The 25,973-nt window shown below is 45.9% G+C and overlaps 1 protein-coding gene across 3 annotated transcripts; it reads left to right on the top strand.

Annotated features, from left to right (window-relative positions):
- On the top strand, positions 1–24,965 carry yrk (Yes-related kinase). Of its 3 annotated transcripts, none has more exons than XM_080787637.1 (12): positions 1–53; positions 842–1,136; positions 1,692–1,794; positions 3,277–3,375; positions 4,059–4,162; positions 5,264–5,413; positions 9,470–9,625; positions 12,611–12,790; positions 15,751–15,827; positions 16,588–16,741; positions 17,118–17,249; positions 24,616–24,965. In XM_080787637.1, exons 2-12 carry the CDS (start codon positions 851–853, stop codon positions 24,822–24,824), a joined length of 1,650 nt encoding a protein of 549 aa, XP_080643763.1. In that variant the 5' UTR covers positions 1–53; positions 842–850; the 3' UTR covers positions 24,825–24,965. The 3 variants fall into 3 exon arrangements, with proteins under 3 accessions (XP_080643763.1, XP_080643761.1, XP_080643762.1); XM_080787635.1 differs by lacking the exon at positions 9,470–9,625 and adding an exon at positions 8,397–8,561; XM_080787636.1 differs by lacking the exon at positions 9,470–9,625 and adding an exon at positions 8,397–8,561 and having other exon boundaries at positions 3–48.
- Positions 24,966–25,973: the final 1,008 nt, after the last annotated feature.

The raw sequence follows: 25,973 nt of genomic DNA, 5'->3' as shown, positions 1-25,973 counted from the left end.
CAGTGGCGATGCTGACCGACAGATGATCTGACAGAGGAAGACATCCAGGTGAGGTGAGCCAGATTCTATGTTCTCTCCTCCTCCTCCTATCATCCGTCATCCACTGAGTGAAGGGGCAGCTCTGCTGTAATGATGACCTCTTGTGTTCTTCTCGTGGTGGTTGATTGAGAGCAGAACGCCCGGCGACTCTCCAGATGAAATGAGAGTCTCGCGGCGGCGGCGGTGGATCTGAGAGAACAGCCACACACAATAATAAATGAACCATTTCAGATGGTTTTATTTACCTCTCCAACACACAACGTTTCAACTAGGGATGCCGCGATTAATCGATTTTCCGATTATGTGTTGCCGTCCCCAAAATCGAAATCGATTTAATATTTCATAATCGAAAAATTTTAATAGTTAAAATATAGGCTAATAAGTAAGGCTGCATGATATATCGAACATCTACCTTCATCAGAGTGGAGAATATAAGTATAAATCAAGTTGAGCAAAGCCACTCTTCTCTGCCAGTCTCTCTAACAGACACAGTTAACGATCGCTTGTTAAGTGCCTGCCAGACAGACAATCAGATGAAATGAAGGCAGGTGTAGAGTAGAGTGTAGACTAGTGAACTGAACATGTTCTCTTTATATCAAGTACTTCATACCAGCCCCTTATGAAACTACTTCTCCCCAAATCAAAATGGATTTAATTTTCCATCCTGAATGGCACTGAGAAGATGTCCACAAAGGTTTACTCATCAAAACTGATTATAAAACTGTAACCATCAAAGCATGCACTCAACATATAATGGTTATGTGCGTATACAGAGTGTGACCACTATGGGGTGTTGTTACAGAGTGTGACCATGGGGTGTTGCTGTTGCAAGCAGCAGAAGAAGAAAGCCGCCAACAAGGCAGCGGCTGCGTCGTCGCCGCCGTCGTCGTCGCTGATCGGCGCGGGGCTGGGCGGGGGCGGGGCCAGCGGCGACCTCCTGTCCAATAGCAGCGCGGACGGGGGCGTGTCCGTGGCCCTGAGCCCGCCCCGCTACGGCCCCGACCCGACCCAGATCATCCCCGACTTCAACAAGGCCTTCTCCTGCACGCCCAGCTTCAACAGCGCCGCGCAGATACAACGCCCCGGGGGCATCACCAGTAAGAGACCTCTTTAACTCTATACGCAGATACGCCCCGGGGGGCAGATACAACGCCCCGGGGGGCATCACCAGTAAGAGAGACCTTTAACTCTATGTTTATATACGCAGATACGCCCCGGGGGGCAGATACGCCCCGGGGGGCAGATACGCATTATTGTTCAATAGTGTAACTGTGACGCAGTGTGAGCCACATTTTCAAAGAAGACTTTATGAAATAGTTTGTAGTCTCTCAGACAGTGTACTGTACAGATTATTGATGTTCTTTGGACATAGCATATACTGTCAATCTCTTTATATACTGCGTAATTCTGTCGGATCTAAAAGCAGACGTGTGTGTGTGTGTGTGTGTGTGTGTGTGTGTGTGTGTGTGTGTGTGTGTGTGTGTGTGTGTGTGTGTGTGTGTGTGTGTGTGTGTGTGTGTGTGTGTGTGTGTGTGTGTGTGTGTGTGTGTGTGTGTGTGTGTGTGTGTGTGTGTGTGTGTGTGTGTGTGTGTGTGTGTGTGTGTGTGTGTGTGTGTGTGTGTGTGTGTGTGTGTGCGTGCGTGCGTCTCCAGGTGGGGGAGTGACTCTCTTCATAGCTCTGTACGACTATGACGCTCGCACTGAAGACGACCTCACCTTCCAGAAGGGAGAGAAGTTCCACATCATCAACAACACGTCAGTACACGCACACACACACACATGGACACGCACACACACACACACATGGACACACATGGACACGCACACACACACACATGGACACGCACACACACACACATGGACACACACACACACACACATGGACACGCACACACACACACACACACACACACATGAACACGCACAGACACACACATGGACACACACACACACACACACATGGACACACACACACACACACACACGCACATGGACACGCACACACATACACATGGACACGCACACACACACACACACATGGACACGCACACACATACACATGGACACGCACACACACATGGACACACACACACACACACATGGACCCCCATACGGACACGCACGCAAGTACACACGGACATGCGTGCATGCACGCACGTACAGTACACACACACACAAACGCACGTGCAGACGGACGCACGCACGTCTCCTCTGAGATCTCCGACAGCTCTCTCTCTCTCTCTCTCTCTCTCTCTCTCTCTCTCTCTCTCTCTCTGTGTTTCTTGCTGTCATGGTAACGATGGATAGAGATAATCTGTATCGGCACTGTCGTCAGGGAAGAAACCTCCTATCTCCATATTCTAACTTTTTTTATTTTTTTATTTATAACATTTTTTATTATCCCATGATTTTGTAACCCATTTTTCACCCCTGTGTCAATCATCTAATGTGATCCTGGGCTCTACACACCCTCCACCAACCTGGTCCCCATATATGGGGGACAAGGGGAGAGCAACCTAGTCCCCATATATGGGGGACAAGGGGAGACCAACAGACTTGAACTCATGCTTCCTTCATGCCTGAGTGTCCAAGTTGCTCCTTTACACCTGACAGGGGGGAGTTTCCCTGGTTGGACGTAGCGTAGCGTGTGGAAGGAACACGTTATTCCAACCAGTTCCTTTCCCCTCCATCAGGCGCCCCGGCTGGCCAGGGGGAGGCAGTTTAGAGACCAGGATTACTGCATGTTTTTGGTGTTTTTGGTGCTAAAATGAAAACCAGGTATTCTTAATGAACTGGTGGGTGTGGCCGCATAAAAACATAATTTAACACTTTCTGTACACTTTTTCTTTTTTTTAATAAATCTTCCTCCTAGTGTAATCATAAAATCATAATCACAATCAAAATCATAAAATCACGGTTATCCATCCTTAACACATACTACAGCATCATGGACACCGGGAACTCAGGATACATCCCTTCCAACTATAGGATAATAACACTATATTTCACTGTGTTTGTAACAGAGAGGGTGATTGGTGGGAGGCGAGGTCTCTGGACACCGGGAACTCAGGATACATCCCTTCCAACTATAGGATAATAATAACGCTATATTTCACTGTGTTTGTAACAGAGAGGGTGATTGGTGGGAGGCGAGATCTCTGGACACCGGGAACTCAGGATACATCCCTTCCAACTATAGGATAATAATAACGCTATATTTCACTGTGTTTGTAACAGAGAGGGTGATTGGTGGGAGGCGAGATCTCTGGACACCGGGAACTCAGGATACATCCCTTCCAACTATGTGGCTCCTGTCGACTCCATACAGGCTGAAGAGTGAGTGCACACATGCGCACACACACACACACACACACAAAGGGGCGTGTAGAAAAAAACGGTGTAAAGGAAAAGTGTCATTTGTTTTTATGGGAAACAAATGTTTTTTCAGCGGGTGACAGTGATTCATAGTAATATGTTATAATTTGTAGAGCTTAAACTTAAACCGTAAAACTATCCGTAAACCCTAAACTATATTCCTATAAGCTTGATTTCAGTAAATTGATTCCTCTGGGTTTGGGTGAGCGGAACGTGGAAAAAACGTTGTGTTAGGGGGAGCATTCCGGTTACTTATTACAATGTATAATGATATTTATGTGAACTCATAAATACATTAACCCATGTAGGCCTGACGTCGAAAAAAAAAAAAAAACTTTTTAAAATGTATTTTTTTCTGAAAAACCTCATGTTTCTATATCAGTGGTTCTCAATATTTCATGTCAAGGACCCCAAACATTATATGTAATTGGCCCCCATCTGAAAATATGTTGTTCCAGGGACCCCAACCCCAGAAGCAAAGATTTGAGTTTAAAACTGAAATATAACCACGATAAAATAAAATTAAGCAGACCTACAAGTTAGGTAGCAGATCTACAAGCTCGTAGATCTGCTTGTAGATCTTGCTATTTTTCAATAGCTAAAGTATAACACAATGTTGTCGTCGTGGGTTGTCATGGCAACAGGTGGTATTTCGGGAAGATGGGCCGTAAGGACGCGGAGAGACAGCTGCTGGGTACCGGCAACCAGCGAGGGACCTTCCTCATACGAGAGAGCGAGACCACCAAGGGTGAGCGGGAACGCACGCACACACGCACACACACACACACACACACACGCACACACACACACGCACATCACATGCACACACACACACACACACACACACACACACACACACACACACACGATGGAAGTTTGTTCGATCCTATATAAGACTTCAAGAACACTTTTTTTTTTTTTAATATATATTTTTTATCCCACGATTTTTGTAACCCATTTTTCACCCCTGTGTCAATCATCTAATGTGATCCTGGGCTCTACACACCCTCCGCCAACCTAGTCCCCATATATGGGGGACAAGGGGAGAGCAACGGACTTGAACTCATGCTTCCTTCATGCCTGAGTGTCCAAGTTGCTCCTTTTACACCTGACAGGGGGGAGTTTCCCTGATTGGACGTAGCGCGTGGAAGGAACACGTTATTCCAACCAGTTCCTTTCCCCTCCATCAGGCGCCCCGGCTGGCCAGAGGGAGGCAGTTTATAGACCAGGAACACTTTAAACGCCCTTTAACTATTTATGTATTTATTTGGATCACAATGGAAATAATAAGTCCTCAGTCTTTTTGTGCAATCTTCATAATTCTGTACTGCTCTCCTATATGAATTGTATCATGAATAATATATCAAATTAATCAAATCAAATCAAAAGACGTACTGTAGTGAAATGGAACATAAGTTTGTCACTCTTATCTGTGAGCACGTCCGTGTGTGAGCATAATGAGTTGCATTTTCTCTTTTTTTTTTAATTGCATTTTTATAGCGCTTTTCCAAGTTCTCAAATTGCTTTACAATGGTTCATTCATTCATACATTGGGAGGGATTGGGAGCATATCTATGGTCATCATATTACTTATATACTGTATGTATACCTAACAATAGAGCTTGTAGATCTGTTCAAGCTGTTACTTTGGGCTTGTTTATCAGTAAAGACAGACCATCGGTCTGATTGATTAATCGAACCGATGCCGATTAATCTAAAAACTAAAAAAAATTGTGTAAGTGTTTGCTGATTAATCTCCCATTACTAATTCAAACTCTCTCTCTCTCTCTCTCTCTCTCTCTCTCTCTCTCTCTCTCTCTCTCTCTCTCTATGTCTCTCTCCCGTCCAGGTGCCTACTCTCTGTCCATCCGGGACTGGGACGATGTGAAAGGCGACCACGTCAAACATTACAAGATCAGGAAGTTGGACAACGGAGGATATTACATCACCACGCGCTCGCAGTTCGACACGGTGCAACAGCTGGTGGAGCACTATACAGGTAACGCCTAGCGCACACGCGCACGCACACACACACACAAGCACGCACGCGCGCACGCATGCACACACGCACACACCCACACACGCACGCACGCACAGTGGTGGCAGCACACATACTGTACACTGTGTGCACGCACACACACACACACACACACACACACTTCCGCATCGGCATAAATCACCCCACTAATATAAATTGCAATCTCTCCACTTCCCACACTGATTAAACTGATATAAAGACCCCCAGGAAAGTGTTCTAAATCTTCTAAACGTCATGAACATATCATTTGGAGTAAATGGAACCAAATTTGGTTCCATTTCGTGCACTGAATACATTGATTTTTACAATATAAATTGGGGGGTCCCAGAGATAGAAATGTCATTAAATTCCCCTCACTGTATATGTTTTTTTCCCTGCTTTTTACCTCCTCCTATGATGATTTCCTGTTTTTGGCTAATATAGAAATGTATATTTGTACGTCTCTAAGGTCGCATTCTCACCTAATACTTCGGTAGACTCGAATGCGTATGGGAGGAGAAATAGGATTCTTGCATATTTAATTGGCTACGGTTTGCCTTCACACTGTCATGATCCGCAGCAATTGGAAACGCAGCAGGGGGGACCTTTATCAATGTGTTACATTCATAAACTAGCCTACACAGTGAAATGATAAATCTATGGTGATAATTATACTCATAACGTGCATTATGTGTCGTGCCGACGGTCTGGGACTGCCCCCCCCTCTCTCGCTCTCTCACTATAAGCACGCAGCCACGCACGCACTGTTCTTTTGGGCATGGAGGCACAGCGCTGAGCGCACTGATATAACAGACAGCAGCGCAAAATGTTTACAAGTTTATCGAGATGAAAGTTCCTACTCCCCACTAGTCCCCACACAGTGACAGCACTCCATGTTTACGGCACGCACAGACAGACAGAATATTCTGTAGGCTATAATACTATTACACTGCACTGCAGTGTTTGTGTTTTCTTAAGCAATTGATTAATGTACTCGTCCTCATTTCGATCAGGGCTTCAGTCTCCACTCTCCTCATTCGACCACGTCTATCCACGGTAACGGGACATCTTTGCGCTGCGTAAAATATGCCTTCTCCGTCTCCAACTGTGTTCAGCTCCTCACCCGCCTGACGTATGTTTGCTTCATTTCCTGTATTTGCTGCGGATTGCATTCACACCTGCACCGAATCGTAGTCAAGCGCGATTGGAAGCGAAGCGAAACCCCCGTTTTTGCTCGGAGTAAAATGCGGTTCTTTGTTGCGCATTAGGATTCGAAAGAGCCTTCACACCTGCCAAACGAAGCGCACTTTCTGAAAATGCGCAGCAGGATTCGTTTTAATCGCAGCAAAGCTCTCTGGTGAGAATGCGACCTAAATGTTATGATGAATTGAACAAGGTGGACCCTCTTGTAAACAAGTGCAATAATGCTTTATGTTCATGGTGTCGTCCACTCACATGTTTAACAGTTTATTGTATTGAGTTTGTGCTTGAAATGTACTGTAATTCTGCAAATTGTTAATCAATCAATCAATCAATCAATTAATCAATCAATCAGAGCTGACGTCAGTTCACACCCTGTATGCATATAATATGTATTTCCTCCTGTCATCTACCTGCGCCTCTCACACCCTCTGGTGGCTGCTGTGGGTACAGCATGCACGTTGCAGTGCCCAGACTTTTTACTGCAACAAACCCACAGGATAATTAATAATATGATAACTGTGTGTGTTTATCTGGTGTGCCCCGCCCCCCAGCCACCACTACTACACTATATCTAATAATAATAACTATTAATAATATAATAACTGTGTGTATCTATATCTACACTATATCTAACCCATTTAGGCCTGACGTCGACATTAAAAAAAAAAGTCTTCTAAATCCTGACGGTTTTCTGAAAAAACCTCATGTTTCTGTATCAGTGGTGCTCAATATTTCATTTCAAAGACCCCAAAAATGTTATGTAATTGGCCCCCATCTGAAAATATGTTGTTCCAGGGGACCCCCTCTCCAGAAGCAAAGATTTGAGTTAAAATGTTCACTCTGTAATAATATATATATATTCAAAGATTTGATGCAACATTTTCTACAAGCTCGTAGCGCGCCACAAGCTTGTAGGTCTGATATTTTTGAAAAGTCGACTGACATAGAAACATAGCTTTTTCAGAAAACTGTCAGGATGTAGAAGAACATTTTTAGAATCTGATCTCAGGTCAGAATGGGTTAAACCCCCCCCCCCCCTTCCTCCTTGATGTGTCTGTGTGGCATGAAGCTGTCTCTGTGCCACGCTGGGTTATTACCAGGCTAATGCCCAGTGATGTGTGTGTGTGTGTGTGTGTGTGTGTGTGTGTGGGTGTGGGTGTGGGTGTGTGTGTGTGTGTGTGTGTGCTGATGCCCAGTGGTGTCTGGAGACACGCTTGTTCCTGTGCCATGCTCGCATTTTAGACTGCAGCTAATAATTACTCTGTTTTTGAGCGGGAGAGAGTGTGTGTGTGTGTGTGTGTGTGTGTGTGTGTGTGTTTGTGTGTCACTGTGTCTGTGTGTGTGTGTGTGTGTGTGCGCGCGCATTGCTTCAGATGTCTGTTTACTTGTTTGTGGAGCCTAAGCAGTTTGTCTCTCTGTCTCTCTCTCTCTCTCTCTCTCTCTCTCTCTCTCTTTATCTCTCTGTCGCACATTTCTGTCTGTCTTCCTCCTTCCCTTTTGTCTGTCTGTCTGTCTGTCTGTCTGTCTGTCTGTCTGTCTGTCTGTCTGTCTGTCTGTCTGTCTGTCTGTCTGTCTGTCTGTCTGTCTGTCTGTCTGTCTGTTTCTCCTTTCGCTCTCTCCATGCACTCTCTCCTCTCTCTCTTTCTCTCTCTCTCTCTCCTCTCTCTCTCCACTCTCTCTCCTCTCTCTCCTCTCTCCTCTCTCTCTCTCTCTCTCTCCTCTCTCTCTCCCCCCTCCCCCCCACCCACACCCACCCACACAGAGAGAGCCGCAGGACTGTGTTGCCGCTTGATTGGCAGCTGTAGGCGGGGCATGCCTAAGCTGACCGACCTATCGGTGAAGACCAAGGACGTGTGGGAGATCCCCAGAGAGTCCCTGCAGCTCACTAAGAAGCTGGGCAACGGCCAGTTCGGAGAAGTCTGGATGGGTAGGGGAGGGGAGGGGGAGGGGGAGGGGGGTGGGCTGTGGGGGGGAGGGGAGGGATGGGGAGGGGGGGACGCATGCACCACGCGCACCTGGAGAACGTGATAGGGAGGGAAAACAAATATGTAGGAAAGGAAACTTGTCGATCTACAAGCTCACAACGTGTTGCAGGCAGCATGTACTAAACGGTGCCTTTATCCAAAAGCACTTTATTAATGATAATAATAATAATGGATTTCATTTTTTAGCACTACTACTACGTGCTTTACAACAGTCCATAATTAATACATCTGGAGGTGAAGCGGTGAACAGTCGACACCACCAGCGTCCTCACTTCCCACATTCACCACCAAGCTGCAGCTCATCGGGAGCAATTAGAGGTTCGATGTCTATCTCAACGACACCTCGACCACTTGGCTCCCCTCTGCCACTCCCCCACCATGTGAGCTTGTAGATCGGCTTAGGGCGTATGCCGTAGGGCTATATAGAGACACACACACACACACACATATATATATGCATATACCGGTATTCCATTATCTAAGGATGAACATAATTATGGAACCAAGAATTTGGCACAATATATTATCAAGCATGCGTGCGTACGCGAACACGCACAGTCAGTCAGTCACTCGCACACATGTTGTGTGTTTATATAGTATCCAGGTGTGCAGCCTTAATTGCGTTCCCCGGCTCCTCCCCCAAACCAATCCACTCCACCCCCCCCCACCCCACTCTGGGTCATAGTGCATGTGCATGCCTCATCCTCATCTCATCCTCCTCTCCTCTCATCCTCCTCCTCCTCTCCATCCCTCCCTCCCTCACTCTCTCCATCCATCACTCCCTCCCTCCACCCACCCCTCCCCCACCCCTCCCTCCTCCCCCCCCCCCCCCATCCCCCCTCCCCCATAGAGTATAATGACGGCCTGTGTTACTACCTGACGTCCCCGTGCCTCAACGCCACCCCGTTGACCCTGGGTCTGGGCAGGGACGCGTGGGAGGTGGCCCGCGAGAGGCTCACCCTCCAGAAAAAGCTGGGCCACGGCTGTTTCGGGGACGTCTTCCTGGGTGAGGAGACCACACGACGGAGAGAAAGACACCCTGTGGAGAAAGACCACCCGTACCCGTACCCGCCCCGGCCGGGACGGGCGGGCGGTGTCCTTGTTTTGTGTCTGTCCAGTCCAGTCTGTGAGCCCTTCCGGTCCGTGTCCTTACATGTCCTCTACATGTCGGTCCTTGTCCCTACATGTCCGCTCCAACAAATTGTCTGTTGCTCGCTGTTGTTGTTGTTGGGAATTTTCAATAGGAAAAAAGTAAAGGCCTATTCATAGTCTGGATTTTCGGTTTTCCGGTGGTGAGGAGTGACCACCGCTCCGGTGGGGAGGTGACCACCGCTCCGGTGGGGAGGTGACAACCACCGCTCCGGTGGTGAGGTGACAACCACCGCTCCGGTGGTGAGGTGACCACCGCTCCGGTGGTGAGGTGACAACCACCGCTCCGGTGGTGAGGTGACCACCGCTCCGGTGGTGAGGTGACAACCACCGCTCCGGTGGTGAGGTGACAACCACCGCTCCGGTGGTGAGGTGACCGCCACCGCTCCGGTGGTGAGGTGACAGCCACCGCTCCGGTGGTGAGGTGACCACCGCTCCGGTGGTGAGGTCATGTTGTAGTTCGGTGGTCACCTCACCACCGGAAATCCAAGACTATGTATGAGCCTTAACTCCTGTGATCCAGGACGATAGCGGCCTCTAGTGGCAGTGACATCAGACCTGGGTGCTCTATAGCAGCGCTCCTCGATGCCTCTGCATGGCTGACCTTAGTTATAGTCGTTGTCGTCCATGTAGAGGATACGCAGTCTTCTGCCTCTGCGTGCATAGTTCTGTTTATCGTTTAATAAAGATCCTTATTAGTCTACACCGTAGTGGAGACTATTCTTCTAAAGGAAGACAAACTAATCCCCTATTATTATTATTATTATTATTCCCTAACAAGACAGAAACTCGTTCAATCTTTTACTCCCGGCAATTTGTTTTTAATCCGTCTCCATCGAGCCCCTTCATTATAATCTTTTTGAAAGCTCTCTCTCTCGGTAACTAAGAGGCCCCGCTCTCTCTCTCTCTAATATAATAAAGCCGTTTCATAAATGCCTCATCGGAGTTTAATCTTAAAAATGATCTATTCCTCTCTCCCCGTGCGGGCCCCGATCCTGAGGTCCAGACCGTCCGGTTCCGTCCAGCTGGGTTTCAGCCAGTCCACTCAGGCCCGGCAGGCCTCCAACTGGACCTCCCTCTGGACCACGTGGATGCTATTATATCAAGTGGTTCCTATTATTAAGCCATTTTGGGTGGGAACCCCTTTTTGGTGTTGGCATCATGTTATGCTTTAGCTATTGAAAAATAGCAGATCTACAAGCTCGTAGCTCGAGCTTGTAGGTCTGCTATTTTTGGAAAAATCGAAGAACGACTGACATAGAAACACAGCTTTTTCAGAAAACTGTCAGGATGTATAGAAGACATTTTTAGAATCTGATCTCAGGTCAGAATGGGTTACGTCCTCCTTATGCAGGAGAAACTCCCTGTGTGTGTGTGAAACACTTTTGTTCAGGCCGCAGCTAGAGAAATCCGATTTTTATTTCCTCAAATCTGATCTTTTAGGGCCGACTGTCTGTCTGTCTGTCTGTCTGTCTGTGCGTACAGTATACTCTGTTATTTGCTGTACTGTTACTGTAATAAGTGATGGGATTGGATTTGTGTATTCGGACGTCGGCGATGTGTCGGCGCCTCTGTGGCGTATAACAGATCTTTAGAAATCCGATTTTGGAGTTCCATTTCAAACCACCGCGGAATTCGGTTCAAATCTGATTTAGTCAGAAGTCAGTTTCCATGTCGTCGACGTCTCTGTCGGGGTGGAAACCTCGTATGTCCAATTTCTAAAACTATTACTTTTCAGTAATAGTCTGCCACTGAGCTCTGTCATTGGCTGCTAGTCTGCCACTGAGCTCTGTCATTGGCTGCTAGTCTGCCACTGAGCTCTGTCATTGGCTGCCAGTCTGCCACTGAGCATCTGTCATTGGCTGCTAGTCTGCCACTGAGCTCTGTCATTGGTTCCTAGTCTGCCACGGAGTTCTGCCATTGGCTGCTAGTCTGCTACTGAGCTCTGTCATTGTCTCTACCGCCCTCCCTCCCCTGTTTCATGTCATGCACGCTCACCATCACAACTCATGTTGCATGTGTCACTCAGTACTTCAGTGTGTGTGTGTGTGTGTGTGTGTGTGTGTGTTGGGGGTGCCTGTGTTTGGTTCCGACTTACTAACAGACCGACAGGCATTTATAGACCCAAAAGCCAACGCTAAACCTATAACCTCACAGGAAGCCACAGGTTAGTTTTAACCCGGCCATGGGTTAGTTTTAACCTGCCACACATGTCGGGAGGCACGAGTGAGTTTTAACCGGTTAGTTGGGCCCAGGAAATTATTCCCCGTTCATTTTCCTCATAGACATTTCAAAAGGTATTTATCTAAAGACCTTTTAAGCGTCGTACGAAGCCAACTCTTGTCGTGACAAATCATGACAACAAACACAATATTTCGGGCCGAACAAATAATTAGAAAGAAGAAGAAAACGGCAGGTTACAACACTTTCTTTCTTGTTTTTCTTCTTTGTGATTATTTGTTTGGTCCAAAATATTGGTCTCGCCACAAAGCATTGCTCCTATTGGCTGGAACTATCCCATTGAGATAGAATGAGCACGCATTCCATTGTTACACAATGGGAGTCAACGCTATAGTGTCGCCACTCTCTCTTACTAGATTACTCTGGTCTAACCAAACCAACGTATGCACCCCTGTGTGTGTGTGTGTGTGTGTGTGTGTGTGTGTGTGTGTGTGTGTGTGTGTGTGTGCGTGCAATGCATGTGTGTCTGCACATCGTCTCCCCATGCCGGCGTACGCCCTCCGTACCGGCGGTGTGTGCGTACGGTTTATACCAATCTCCAACTCCTCTCTCTCTCTCTCTCTGTGCTGTCTGTCTCTATGTGTGCCGCCCACAACAACAGGCATGTGGAACGGCACCACCAAGGTGGCGGTGAAGACCCTGAAGCCCGGCACCATGTCCCCCGAGGCCTTCCTGGAGGAGGCCCAGATCATGAAGAGGCTCCGCCACGACAAGCTGGTCCAGCTCTACGCCGTGGTGTCAGAGGAGCCCATCTACATCATCACAGAGTTCATGAGCCAAGGTGTGTATTATGGTCCCATTCTGACCTGAGATCAGATTCTAAAGTTCCTAATGAGCCCATCTACATCATCACTGAGTTCATGAGCCAAGGTGGGTTATGTGTGACCAGATTCGACTGTGAGACTGCCATCGCGCAAATTCCAGCTTTTCACCAGAGGAGAAAAACTTTTATTTTAGTTTATAGCACAGGCAGACTCTTCACATACTAGAGCATGTCTGAAGTAAGTGTCAGAGCTGAAATCGACATGTAAATATGAAATGAATGCTTAAACATGTAGCTATAGGTGTAATGTTAGAGACCACAGAAGACATGCAAATATGAAATAAATGCTTAAACATGTAGCTATAGGTGTAATGTTAGAGTCCACAGAAGACATGTAATTATGAAATAAATGCTTAAACATGTAGCTACAGTAGGTGTAATGTTAGAGACCACAGAAGACATGTAAATATGAAATAAATGCTTAAACATGTAGCTATAGGTGTAATGTTAGAGACCACAGAAGACATGTAAATATGAAATAAATGCTTAAACATGTAGCTATATTTGTAATGTTAGAGACCACAGAAGACATGTAAATATGAAATAAATGCTTAAACATGTAGCTATAGGTGTAATGTTAGAGACCACAGAAGACATGTAAATATGAAATAAATGCTTAAACATGTAGCTATAGGTGTAATGTTAGAGACCACAGAAGACATGTAAATATGAAATAAAAGCTTAAACATGTCGCTAGGTGTAATGTTAGAGACCACAGAAGACATGTAAATATGAAATAAATGCTTAAACATGTAGCTATAGGTGTAATGTTAGAGACCACAGAAGACATGTAAATATGAAATAAATGCTTAAACATGTAGCTATAGGTGTAATGTTAGAGACCACAGAAGACATGTAAATATGAAATAAATGCTTAAACATGTAGCTATAGGTGTAATGTTAGAGACCACAGAAGACATGTAAATATGAAATAAATGCTTAAACATGTAGCTATAGGTGTAATGTTAGAGACCACAGAAGACATGTAGATATGAAATAAATGCTTAAACATGTAGCTATAGGTGTAATGTTAGAGACCACAGAAGACATGTAGATATGAAATAAATGCTTAAACATGTAGCTATAGGTGTAATGTTAGAGACCACAGAAGTGAACCTTTTCAAGCCTGTTTTCTCAACTCGCTGTTTCTCTGCAAGACATTATACTCTATAAGCCATATCTCCAAAACCGGTGGGTCAAACTGAACAACCAATATGTCAATTTGAAGCTATGATTCCCTGCTATGACATGAAAATTCAAAAAAATCCAATGGCAGTCACATTTAGTCACATATTATGAGCCCATTTAGACCTGGACAATTCTACGTCACGACAGATTTCATGAAAAAACACATATTTCTATAATCAGTGGTGCTCAACCTTTTCACGATTATTTTTAAAAAATAGCAGACCTACAAGCTCATAGCGCGGCACCCGGTGCCGCGCTATGAGCTTGTAGGTCTGCTGTTTTTCAATAGATAAAGGTTTACAACATGCTGTACAGGAAGAAATAAAGACCAAAATGCGCTATAGCTAAAAAACGGCAGCGAGAACACACTGTACAAAACAGTGAATTAACAACCGAGACACATCACTGAAAAGTACAGTAAGTTCAGACCTGAGGCCCATTCAGGGGTCGACACTCATATTGTCTCAGATCATAATTATTGCCCGAAAATGAAGTCCATTATTTTCTGAAAAAGCTATGTTTCTATATGTCAGTCCTCCTTCGATTTTTCAAAAATAGCTAAAGCATAGCATAATGAAAACACCAAAAGGGGTTCCTGCCCAGCCAAAATGGGTTAAACACCACCACATCTACAGACAGTACAACATAAACGATACACAACAAACAGACAACTAATTGTGACTACATTTGACTGAGGGACTGCCATTGGATGTTTTTTTTATTTTTTTCGTTTTCTCATCATAGCTTCAAATATTGGACATATTGGGCTGTATTTTGCGTGTCTTAAGTCCCAGGTCTTATTCCCTAACTTGAGTAAACTAAAGACCTGGAGGCGTGATCAATGCTCTTTGGCCACTCAGAATAGCCAAATGGCATTGATCACGCCTCCAGGTATACAGCCCATTGTCTCAGATCATAATTATTGCCTGAAAATGAAGTCCGTTATAAAAAATGACAGGTAAAATTTGCGGGTTGTAGAGAACAAATAATGTTGAGTCCTATAATAACTGGAATGGCTATTAAGTCACTTTGAGAAAACAGAACAGTGCAAAGGAAGCGTATTGTTCTTCATAAATAATAATAGCCCATAATAATTCAGTAGAATTATGAAGACTGAATGCCCGTGGGGCAACCTGTCCTGAAAGCATACTCCACTTTCCACAACCTTTTATTTTTTTAATATATTTTTTATCCCACGATTTTGTAACCCGTTTTTCACCCCTGTGTCAATCATCTAATGTGATCCTGGGCTCTACACACCCTCCACCAACCTGGTCCCCATATATGGGGGACAAGGGGAGACCAACCTAGTCCCCATATATGGGGGACAAGGGGAGACCAACCTAGTCCCCATATATGGGGGACAAGGGGAGAGCAACGGACTTGAACTCATGCTTCCTTCATGCCTGAGTGTCCAAGTTGCTCCTTTACACCTGACAGGGGGGAGTTTCCCTGGTTGGACGTCGTAGCGCGTGGAAGGAACACGTTATTCCAACCAGTTCCTTTCCCCTCCATCAGGCGCCCCGGCTGGCCAGGGGGAGGCAGTTTAGTGACCAGGATTACTGCATGTTTTATTTACTTGCCAGTTGCCACTGTTAGTGTGTCGACTCCCACCGTTCTACAAATGCCTTCTAAAAGCAGTACTTCTAATCTTTTCAAGATTTTTCTTAAGAATACCGTGCCTCGCTGCGAGTATAACTGCGGTGGGTGGTGTTTGTTTGTTTTTTCAGGGAGTTTGCTGGACTTTCTGAAAGACGGTGAGGGTCAGAGCCTGAAACTCCCTCAGCTGGTTGACATGGCTGCCCAGGTACACACACGCACACACACACACACACACACACACACACACACACACACACACACACATCCACACGCACACACACACACACGCACACACACACACACGCACACATACACGCACACAAGCACGAACACACACGCGCGCAGGGATGCGCAACATATCGTCTCTGTCGGGGTGGAAACCTTACATTGCAAAAGCATCAAAACAGCAGATCTACAAACAGCAGATCTACAAGCTCTGCTGCTTGTGATGGTTTTGCATGACGCGGCTGTAGTATATAATGTTGTATGATCAAGTAGGACGTTAAGTTACGAAAAAACACAAAGTTAGAATATGGAGAAAAACAACAGTGTTATACTGTATATTGAAGTGTGTGTGTGCGTGTACATAATCTTTGTTTTGATTGTATTGCTGTATTGTTGTATTGTTCTTTCTGCTTTGGCAATGTAAACGTATGTTTTCTCATGAGAAAAAAAGGGACTCCTGCACATCCAAAAAGACCCGTAGGAGGTGCAAGTCTATAGTTAGCAGGCATAGACATCAAAAAAGAGAAAAACCTTCCAAGGAAGGGACTGCACACTCCAGGGAACAGAGACGGACAACTTACTGCATCAAACTTATTTATTAGCACGACGCGTTTCGCCGTGAGCTTCGTCAGGTGTATGTTTTCTCATGCCAATAGAGCCCTTTGAATTGAAGTGTGTGTGTGTGTGTGTGTGTGTGTGTGTGTGTGCGTCCGTGCATCCGTGCGTGTGTGTGCCTGCAGATCGCAGCGGGCATGGCCTACATCGAGAGGATGAACTACATCCATCGCGACCTGCGAGCCGCCAACATCCTGGTGGGAGACAACCTGGTCTGTAAGATCGCCGACTTCGGATTGGCCCGCCTCATCGAAGACAACGAGTACACCGCCAGACAAGGTGAAACACTCTGTGTGTGTGTGTGTGTGCGTGTGCGTGTGTGTGTGTGCGTGCGTGCGTGTGTGTGTGCGTGTGTGTGCCCAGATTCAGACAGGAAAAGGAAAAGAGTGCATCTTAAAACCAATTTTGACCTGAGATCAGATTCTAAAAATTGTCTTCTAAATCCTGACAGTTTTCTGAAAAAGCTATGTTTCTATGTCCGTCGTTCTTCGATTTTTTTTCCTCAAAAAATAGCAGACCTACAAGCTCGTAGCGCGCCACTCGGTGGCGCGCTACGAGCTTGTAGATCTGCTCTTTTTTTTCAATAGATAAAGCATAGCATAACGCTAATGTGTGTGTGTGTGTGTGTGTGTGTGTGTGGTTGCCATGGTTTCAGGCGCTAAGTTCCCCATCAAGTGGACCGCTCCGGAGGCTGCGCTGTACGGTCGCTTCACCATCAAGTCAGACGTTTGGAGCTTCGGCATCCTGCTCACCGAGCTCATCACCAAGGGACGCGTGCCATACCCAGGTACTGTTACTGTACTCTTATACTGTACCCCCCATATACACTGCATACATGTACCCCAGGGCTGGACCCAAGAAAGAAAAAGAAAAGAATAATTGGCCCTGACATTTTCGCGGAATTTGGCCCACTGAGACTGGCCCACCACAACCAGCGCACAGATGCTCTACTCAGTAGAGCATCTGTGCGCTGGTTGTGGTAGAGTAGAGTCTACTGCAGGGATATTCAATTGGCGGCCCGCGGGCCACATGTGGCCCGCGGAGCGCCTCCTTGTGGCCCCTGGAAGAATTTTGAAAAAAAAAAAAAAAAAACTTTCTTTTTTCTTTTTGTTTTTTTAGAATAATAATAGGGCTAATAAGAGTTACAGGTATGGTGTGTGTGATATTAATTGTGAGATTACCATAATGACAGTAATCATTAAAGGACCACTTTTCAACCTATCTTCATATAATAGGTCCTCACTAATAATCATGATAAAATGACACATTTTTTTCTACTCTGTCTGTGTCACATAGGAGGGCTGTGGGCAGTTCAGAAACCCACCCAACAGTGACATCAATGGAGAATCCAAGCTAATAGAAACTGCAGGCTTTCTAGTCCTGAAAAGTTGCGAAAATGGAAGCCATCAGTCTCACAATAATAAACCCTGTTAGGGTCCATTTGGTTCCATTTGTACAATCTCAGAGTTACAGACCCATAAGGGTCCATTTGATTCCAAACCATTTCCCTGGGGACCCCCTGGAACTGCCTCAAGGACCCTGGGGGTCCCCGGACCCCGAACCCCACTTTGGAATCACTGCTCTATGTAATGTGTGTGTGTGTGTGTGTGTGTGTGTGTGTGTGTCCGTCCAGCTGATGGTCGTTAATGTCAAAGCAATGCTGTTTATGCACTGTCAAATAGGTCTAGGCCTACATCTATTCTAAGGTGGCATATACCTGTATAGACATATTACCCTGCTCATTAATGTGCGGAAATATACATAAATCTTCGTGTTTGAGCACAAAAAGCATTTTGAGAACCCACAAATTTCCGCGCTTCGCGCGCACACAGTGCGGCCCCCCACACACAATCATTCTACAGTTGTGGCCCCCGGCCTAATCTAATTGAATACCCCTGGTCTACTGGCTTTTCGGGTCGAGGCCCATACATACAAATACAAGCCCTTAAACACCACCACATTTACAGACAGTACAAGAAACATAATACACAACAAACGGACAACTAATTGTGACTAGATTTGACTAGATTTGACTGAGGGACTGCCATCATTTTCTCATCATACGTAGCTTCACATTGACATATTGGTTGTTCAGTTTGACCCACCGGTTTTGGAGATTATGTGGTGTATAGTAAGGTCTTGCAGAAAACGGGGAGTTCAAGTCCCCGAAACTTCCGGCCCCACAGGAACGCGCTCAGCAGGGTGCCGGCCCGGTTGCGGCGAGCCGCCCCGCGTCCGAAACGGTCGAGAAATGTTACTGTGTGGAGGAATTAGCAGACACCTCTCTCCCTCCCTCTCTCCCTCTCTCTCTCCCTCTCTCTCTCACTCCACATTGTAATTAGCAGGCAACAGTGCAACACTATCTCTCTCTCTCTGTTTCTAACACAACAGCATCACTTTTTGACCCACTGGTACCCTAAACATACACAGGGATGGATGGACATAGGACATAGGGACAGACATATAGTGACAGACATAGGGACAGACACAGAGACAGACACAGAGACAGACACAGGGACAGACATAGGGACAGACACAGGGACAGACACAGGGACAGAGACAGACACAGGGACAGGGACAGGGACAGAGACAGAGACAGGGACAGGGACAGAGACAGGGACAGGGACAGACACAGGGATGGACGGACATAGAGACGGACATAGGGACAGACACAGAGACGGACAAAGGGACAGACATAGGGACGGACACAGAGACAGACACAGACACAGGGACAGACACAGGAACATTGCTGTTCCTTGGTAGTGGCTGCATGCACCACTTGAAAAACAACAACATGAGGAATCTGTGAGTTGTGGATTTTGGGGCGGACAGTTTTTCGACACATTCACACATTGAAGCGGGCGCGGTGCCAGTTGGCGTGCGTCCGTCTGGGAACCTCAGTCTGAGCTGGTGAGGCGAGGAGAGGGTGAGGGAGAGAGAGAGAGAGGGAGAGAGAGAGGGAGATAGAGAGAGAGAGAGAGAGGGAGAGAGAGGGAGAGAGAGGAGTGTTTTTCATTTGCTTCCTGCGTTCCGGATTATGTCACAACGTCTTAATCCATTCTGGGCGGGAACCCCTTTTGGTGTTTTTAAAGCATTATGTTATACTTTAGCTATTGAAAAATAGCAGATCTACAAGCTCATAGCGCGGCACCGAGTGCCGCGCTATGAGCTTGTAGGTCTGCTATTTTAAAAAGAAATCATGAAAATGTGCCTCAAATCTTTGAATATAATTCTTTCAGAGTTTCAGTTTTTAACTAAAATCTTTTCTTCTGGAGGGTCCCTGGAACAACATTTTTACAGATGGGGGTCGGAGGCATATTACATACAATTTTTGGGGTCCTTGACAGACATGAAATATTGAGAACAAACTGATATAGAAACATGAGGTTTTTCAGAAAGAAATACATTTTAAAAAGATTGTTTTTTAATGTTGATGTCAGGCCCAAATGGGTTAATCCCTGCGGGTTTTTGTACCGCTTCGCAGAGAAACTTTTAACCCATTTAGACCTGAGGCCGATTTAAAATAATATTAATAATGAAAAATACTTCTAAATCATGACAGTTTTCTAAAAAGAAAACCTATGTTTCTATGTCAGCGGTGCTCAAACCTTTTTTTTCATGTCAAGGACCCCCAGAATTATCTGTATTATTTGGCCACGGACCCCCTCCATCTGAAAATATGTTGTTCCAGCAGGGACCCCCCGCAGAAGCAAAGATTTGAGTTAAAAACATTCGCTATATATTCAGAGATTTGCGCCACATTTTCACGATTTTTCCCAAGAATAGCAGATCTACAAGCTCGTAGCGTGGCACTGTGTGCCTCGCTGTGAGCTTGTAGATCTGCTATTTTTTCAAGTATAAACATTCGTTCCCGTCCCGAACGGATTAAGTTTGTTTTGTTTACTCACTGACACGCACGCCATCTGTTCCCCCCTAATTCTCTACTCCTACTGCTGTCACGTGTTCCCCCTGCAGTCTGTCTGTCTGTCAGTCAGTCAGCCAGCCAGTCAGCCAGCCTGTCTGTCTGTCTGTCTGTCTGTCTGTCTGTCTGTCTGTCTGTCTGTCTGTCTGTCTCTCTCCAGACAGTGGCCTTGTGTGGTTAGAGTGTCCGCCCTAAAACTGGGAGGTCGGGGGTTCGATCCCCGGCCGGGTCATTCCAAAGACTGTAAAAATGGGACACAATGCCTCCCTGCTTGACCCTCAGCATCAAAGGGTTGGATTGGGGGTCAAATCTACTAATCAAATGATTCCCGAGCGCGGTGCGGCTGCAGCTCACTGCTCCTTGGCTGCAGCTCACCGCTCCTTGGCTGCAGCTCACTGCTCCTTGGCTGCAGCTCACCGCTCCTTGGCTGCGGCTCACCTGCTCCTTGGCTGCAGCTCACCGCTCCTTGGCTGCAGCTCACTGCTCCTTGGCTGCAGCTCACTGCTCCTTGGCTGCAGCTCACCGCTCCTTGGCTGCAGCTCACCGCTCCTTGGCTGCAGCTCACTGCTCCTTGGCTGCAGCTCACTGCTCCTTGGCTGCAGCTCACCGCTCCTTGGCTGCAGCTCACCGCTCCTTGGCTGCAGCTCACCGCTCCTTGGCTGCAGCTCACCGCTCCTTGGCTGCAGCTCACCGCTCCTTGGCTGCAGCTCACCGCTCCTTGGCTGCAGCTCACCGCTCCTTGGCTGCAGCTCACCGCTCCTTGGCTGCAGCTCACCGCTCCTTGGCTGCGGCTCACCTGCTCCAAGAGATGGGTCAAATGGGTTATATAATTCATAATAATTAATAATTATAATAATAATAATAATATATAATTAAATATAATTATTTATACCGTCGTAGTGTACTGTATGGGTACTTTTACTCAAGTACTGAACTTAAGTACAATTTTGAGGTATTTGTACTTGAGTATTTCCAATTTCCAGTACTTTTACTTCTTACTCCACTACATCTCGGAGCCAACATTTGTACTTTTACTTCACTACAAATATTTGACAACTTTAGTTACTTTAGTTACTTTGGCGATTAACATTTTTGATTCAATTCCTTACTTTTTAAGTAGTTCTAAATTGCAGTATTGGTACTTTTACTTAAGTACTTTTTCCACCACTGTGTAGGGACCACCATTTGATGACGTTTAGCCTCGCAGACCCGAAACTAGTAATAATAATGATGTCCACATTTCCATCATGCTGTATTTATGTTGGAGAGATCAATAACAATTATTCTACATTCTGTAATTGTGTCGACTTCTTGTAAATTAACCCATTCTGACCTGAGATCAGATTCTAACGCACAGAAGAATGGTGGTTCTTTAACGCATTTTGACCTGAGATCAGATTCTAAAAATGTCTTAAATCCTGACAGTTTAAAAAAATAGCAGACCTACAAGCTCGTAGCGCGCCACTCGGTGGCGCGCTATGAGCTTGTAGATCTGCTATTTTTCAATAGCTAAAGCATAGCTTAATGCTAACACCAAAACGGGTGCCCGCCCAAGATGGGTTAACTATTGGAGATGTTTAACAATAATTTAAAGAGAGTGTAAAATGGAACCAAATGGACCCCGTAATCTAATAAAGATCTATTAGGGTCCATTTGGTTATACCAACTCTCCATCAATTAGCTGGGGACCACCTGGAACCCCCTCAAGGACCACCGGTGGTCCCCGGACCACTGGCTGAGAACCACTGATTTAGGGCCGCAAAAACAACCATCGATTATTTTCTAAGCGATTTATGTTCTTACAATTTGTATCATTATTTTTTATTTGTTACAAATCTCTTTATTGATTTTAAAGCAGACAGAAAAGACGGCTAGTAATCAAAACGAATACAAAAAAAAGATGCCTGCAATTTTGGGCAACACGAGAAGCAAATTCCATGAGCTTTTGTTGAAAATTGAAATTGAAAAAAAGGAATCAACACTAATTGAACTTTTATAATGGACTAAATCGATCGGTATGATTAACCGCTAATCAAAGTCAAAGTCGTACGGTTACAGCAGTGAAATGTGTTCTCCGCATTTGACCCCATCTCTCTTGGAGCGGTGAGCTGCAGCCGTGCCGCGCTCGGGGAATCATTTTGATTTGTTGGTTTAACCCATTCTGACCTGAGATCAGATTCATACGAGGTTTCCACTGGACACACACTGGTCTGATTAACCCATTCTGACCTGAGATCAGATTCTAAAAATGTCAGTCGTTCTTCGATTTTTCAAAAAATAGCAGACCTAGGCGCGCTACGAGCTTGTAGATCTGCTATTTTTCAATAGCTAACACCAAAATGGGTTCCCGTTCAGAATGGGTTATTTGGTAACAAGATGACTCTCCCCGTTTCTGTTTTCCTCCCAGAACTTTCCCCAGTGAGGGGTTGGTGGGAGAGGCTGGACAGCAGACGGCTGGTCTTTGAATTTCTCTAACTATAAACTTTCATGACAGCAGACAGACAGCCTAAGTACAAATATAATTTATGAAAAGCTACTACAGTGAAGTCTGTTCACAGAAGTTGTTGTAGGATAATGTGGGGATTATCTGACGAGGTACCATTTGAGTGGGCAAAACCTTACATAATACTAAATAATACTAAATTGTTTATAGGGTCAATATAAGTAAAATAATATAGCCTTTCCACAGGAGTATATTTTTATATTTTTCCAAAAAGAATACAAAAAGCCAATAGCATATTATTACAAAGTTATCCCCCTCACTGGTGAAAATTCCGGGAGGAAAAACGGGCAAGCACCGGGGCGAGTCATCCAGTATTCGTTTATTTGACCCCACAATCCAACCCTTTGATGCTGAGTGCCAAGCAGGGAGGCATTGGGTCCCATTTTTACTGTCTCACTCTAACCACAAGGCCATTGGGTCCCATTTTTACTGTCTCACTCTAACCACAAGGCCATTGGGTCCCATTTTTACTGTCTCACTCTAACCACAAGGCCATTGGGTCCCATTTTTACTGTCTCACTCTAACCACAAGGCCATTGGGTCCCATTTTTACTGTCTCACTCTAACCACAAGGCCATTGGGTCCCATTTTTACTGTCTCACTCTAACCACAAGGCCATTGGGTCCCATTTTTACTGTCTCACTCTAACCACAAGGCCATATTGGGTCCCATTTTTACTGTCTCACTCTAACCACAAGGCCATTGGGTCCCATTTTTACTGTCTCACTCTAACCACAAGGCCATTGGGTCCCATTTTTGTCATCGACCAAAGTGCTGTACAAGTGAAGAAATATAAAAAACATTTAGCAACAGCAATACAGTCAAATAAAAACAATACATCAGTGTCAAGTGGGTACATATGAATATAATAGGCACTATGCTAAGAGGTGCTCCAAATAAAAGGTTGGAAATTAAACTGGGTTGTGATTAAAAGCTTGGTCGAAAAAATGGGTATTAAAGCAAGAGACTTTAAAGTCTCACTTTTGATGAATTGAACAAGGTGGACCCTCTTGTAAACAAGTGTAATGCTTTATTGGGTCGTATACACTCACAGTTAACAGTCTTTGTATGGAGTTGTGCTTGAAATGTATAGCCTACTGTAATTCTGCAAACTGTTAACAAATATTTCAATCAACATACTTACATGACGTCGGTGCCTATGACGCTATGAACTGTTGCACCCCTACTCACTGTACCGTCCTGTCCCTTTGTGTGTGTCCCCCACCACCCCCCACCACCCCCCACCACCCCACCCCACCAACATTAAACGACAAATAACAGCCAGAACCAGCAACTGCATTTATTTAATCACATGTGAAAAATGTGGTTTACAATATGTCGGAGAAACGGGTAAAACAATTGGTACTAGGCTGGGACGACACAGATACAATATTAACAATGCAAAAAAGACAACCACAACAAGGTTGGTTCAACATTTCATGGCTCACGGCATTGAAGCCCTAAAATGCGCTGGACTTCAACACAATCCCAACTGGACAGTTTTAGGACAAAGACGTTTTAATGAAAAACAGTTGGATTAAGAACCTCAACACGGATTTTCCTGGAGGCTTAATTAAACATGCCTAAAATCAGATCTTGAACACAACAAAACTTAAACTCGGGATTAAACTGGAGAAAAATTTAAAGTGATTGGATCAGACTTCCTTCGGACACATGGCGAATGCATTCATTCACACTGAAGTCTTTCTGTGTGTCCCCACCACCCAGGCATGAACAACAGGGAGGTGTTGGAGCAGGTGGAGCGCGGCTACCGCATGCCGTGCGCCCAGGGCTGCCCCGCCTCGCTCCACGAGCTGATGCTGCAGTGCTGGCGGCGCGAGGCGGACGAGAGGCACACCTTCGAGTACCTGCAGTCCTTCCTGGAGGACTACTTCACCGCCACGGAGCCCCAGTACCAGCCCGGGGAGAACCTGTGACCTCTGACCTTTATACACACACCATGACACCACCACACACGGGCTGTGAGACCAAGTGGTTCCCAAAGTTGGGGGGTACCACCCTGGGGGGGTCCCTAGCTCTGTGGCATTTCCCTCATACGGCCAAGCTACACCAGGCAATTTTGGCGCGCGTGCGTAATGCGTTTACCGCGCGCGTTTGGATAGGACCCAATATATGTCAAGATATGTCAGCTACACCAGACGCACGGATACTGCGGGCCATCCTACGCGGGAGGCGGCCTTTTTTCCGACAGCATTCTAGCCGACGGGGTAACGGTCCGCTCCGCAGCGGGGGGACATTCGCTGCGATGCGAAAAAGCGATGGTCCGACATGCGCTGCTCCCGTGTTTGCGGTTAGGGTTAGGTTAGGATTGAGGTTTCGGATCAATATGCTGTCGGAAAAAAGACCTGCACCCATCCTACGCGTGCTCTAAAAATAGGATCAGTTCTAAAAAAAATTACGTGCGTATAATGCCCCCCATGCGCGCGTATCTATATATATCCTCCCGGAAGGTCCCGCACAAATCTGCCGCGCGCCACAGATCTGGTGTATAGCCGTGGGGCATTTCGCACGCATACTTTGTGCGCGCAGTGCGCGTACGTCAAACGCAACACATGCCCCGTGTAGCTTGGCCGATAGACGGAAAAAAGGTCCACGACCGTGCGATGCGAGGTCTCCAAAAAAATCAAAATAAAGAACGATTTCGCTTCTCACCGAATAAAAGGCAGTTTTTGAAAGACTATATTATTCAGAAGAAAGCCCCGCCTTTTTGTGTAAAATCCCACTTTTTGTGGGCAGAGAATAAAAATATATTCTCGCCAGACGGAAGTCTATTTCTACTCAGAAAGGGAGTTCCATGGGGCGGGGTCCCCCAGCTAAATGATAGTTTGGAACAAAAATGGACCCTTATGGGTTTGGGAACCACTGCTATAAATGAGCATTGACCAGAGCTAGGGGGGGGGGGGGGTCCCCATCTAAATGACCAGAGCTAGGGGGGTCCCCATCTAAATGACCAGAGCTAGGGGGGTCCCCATCTAAATGACCAGAGCTAGGGGGGTCCCCATCTAAATGACCAGAGCTAGGGGGGTCCCCATCTAAATGACCAGAGCTAGGGGGGTCCCCATCTA

This window comes from Protomyctophum bolini (genome assembly GCF_963924005.1).
Source record: "Protomyctophum bolini genome assembly, chromosome: 17".
In the NCBI taxonomy this organism is placed as follows: Eukaryota; Metazoa; Chordata; class Actinopteri; order Myctophiformes; family Myctophidae; genus Protomyctophum; species Protomyctophum bolini.
This window is presented reverse-complemented; position numbering and strand designations above follow the sequence as displayed.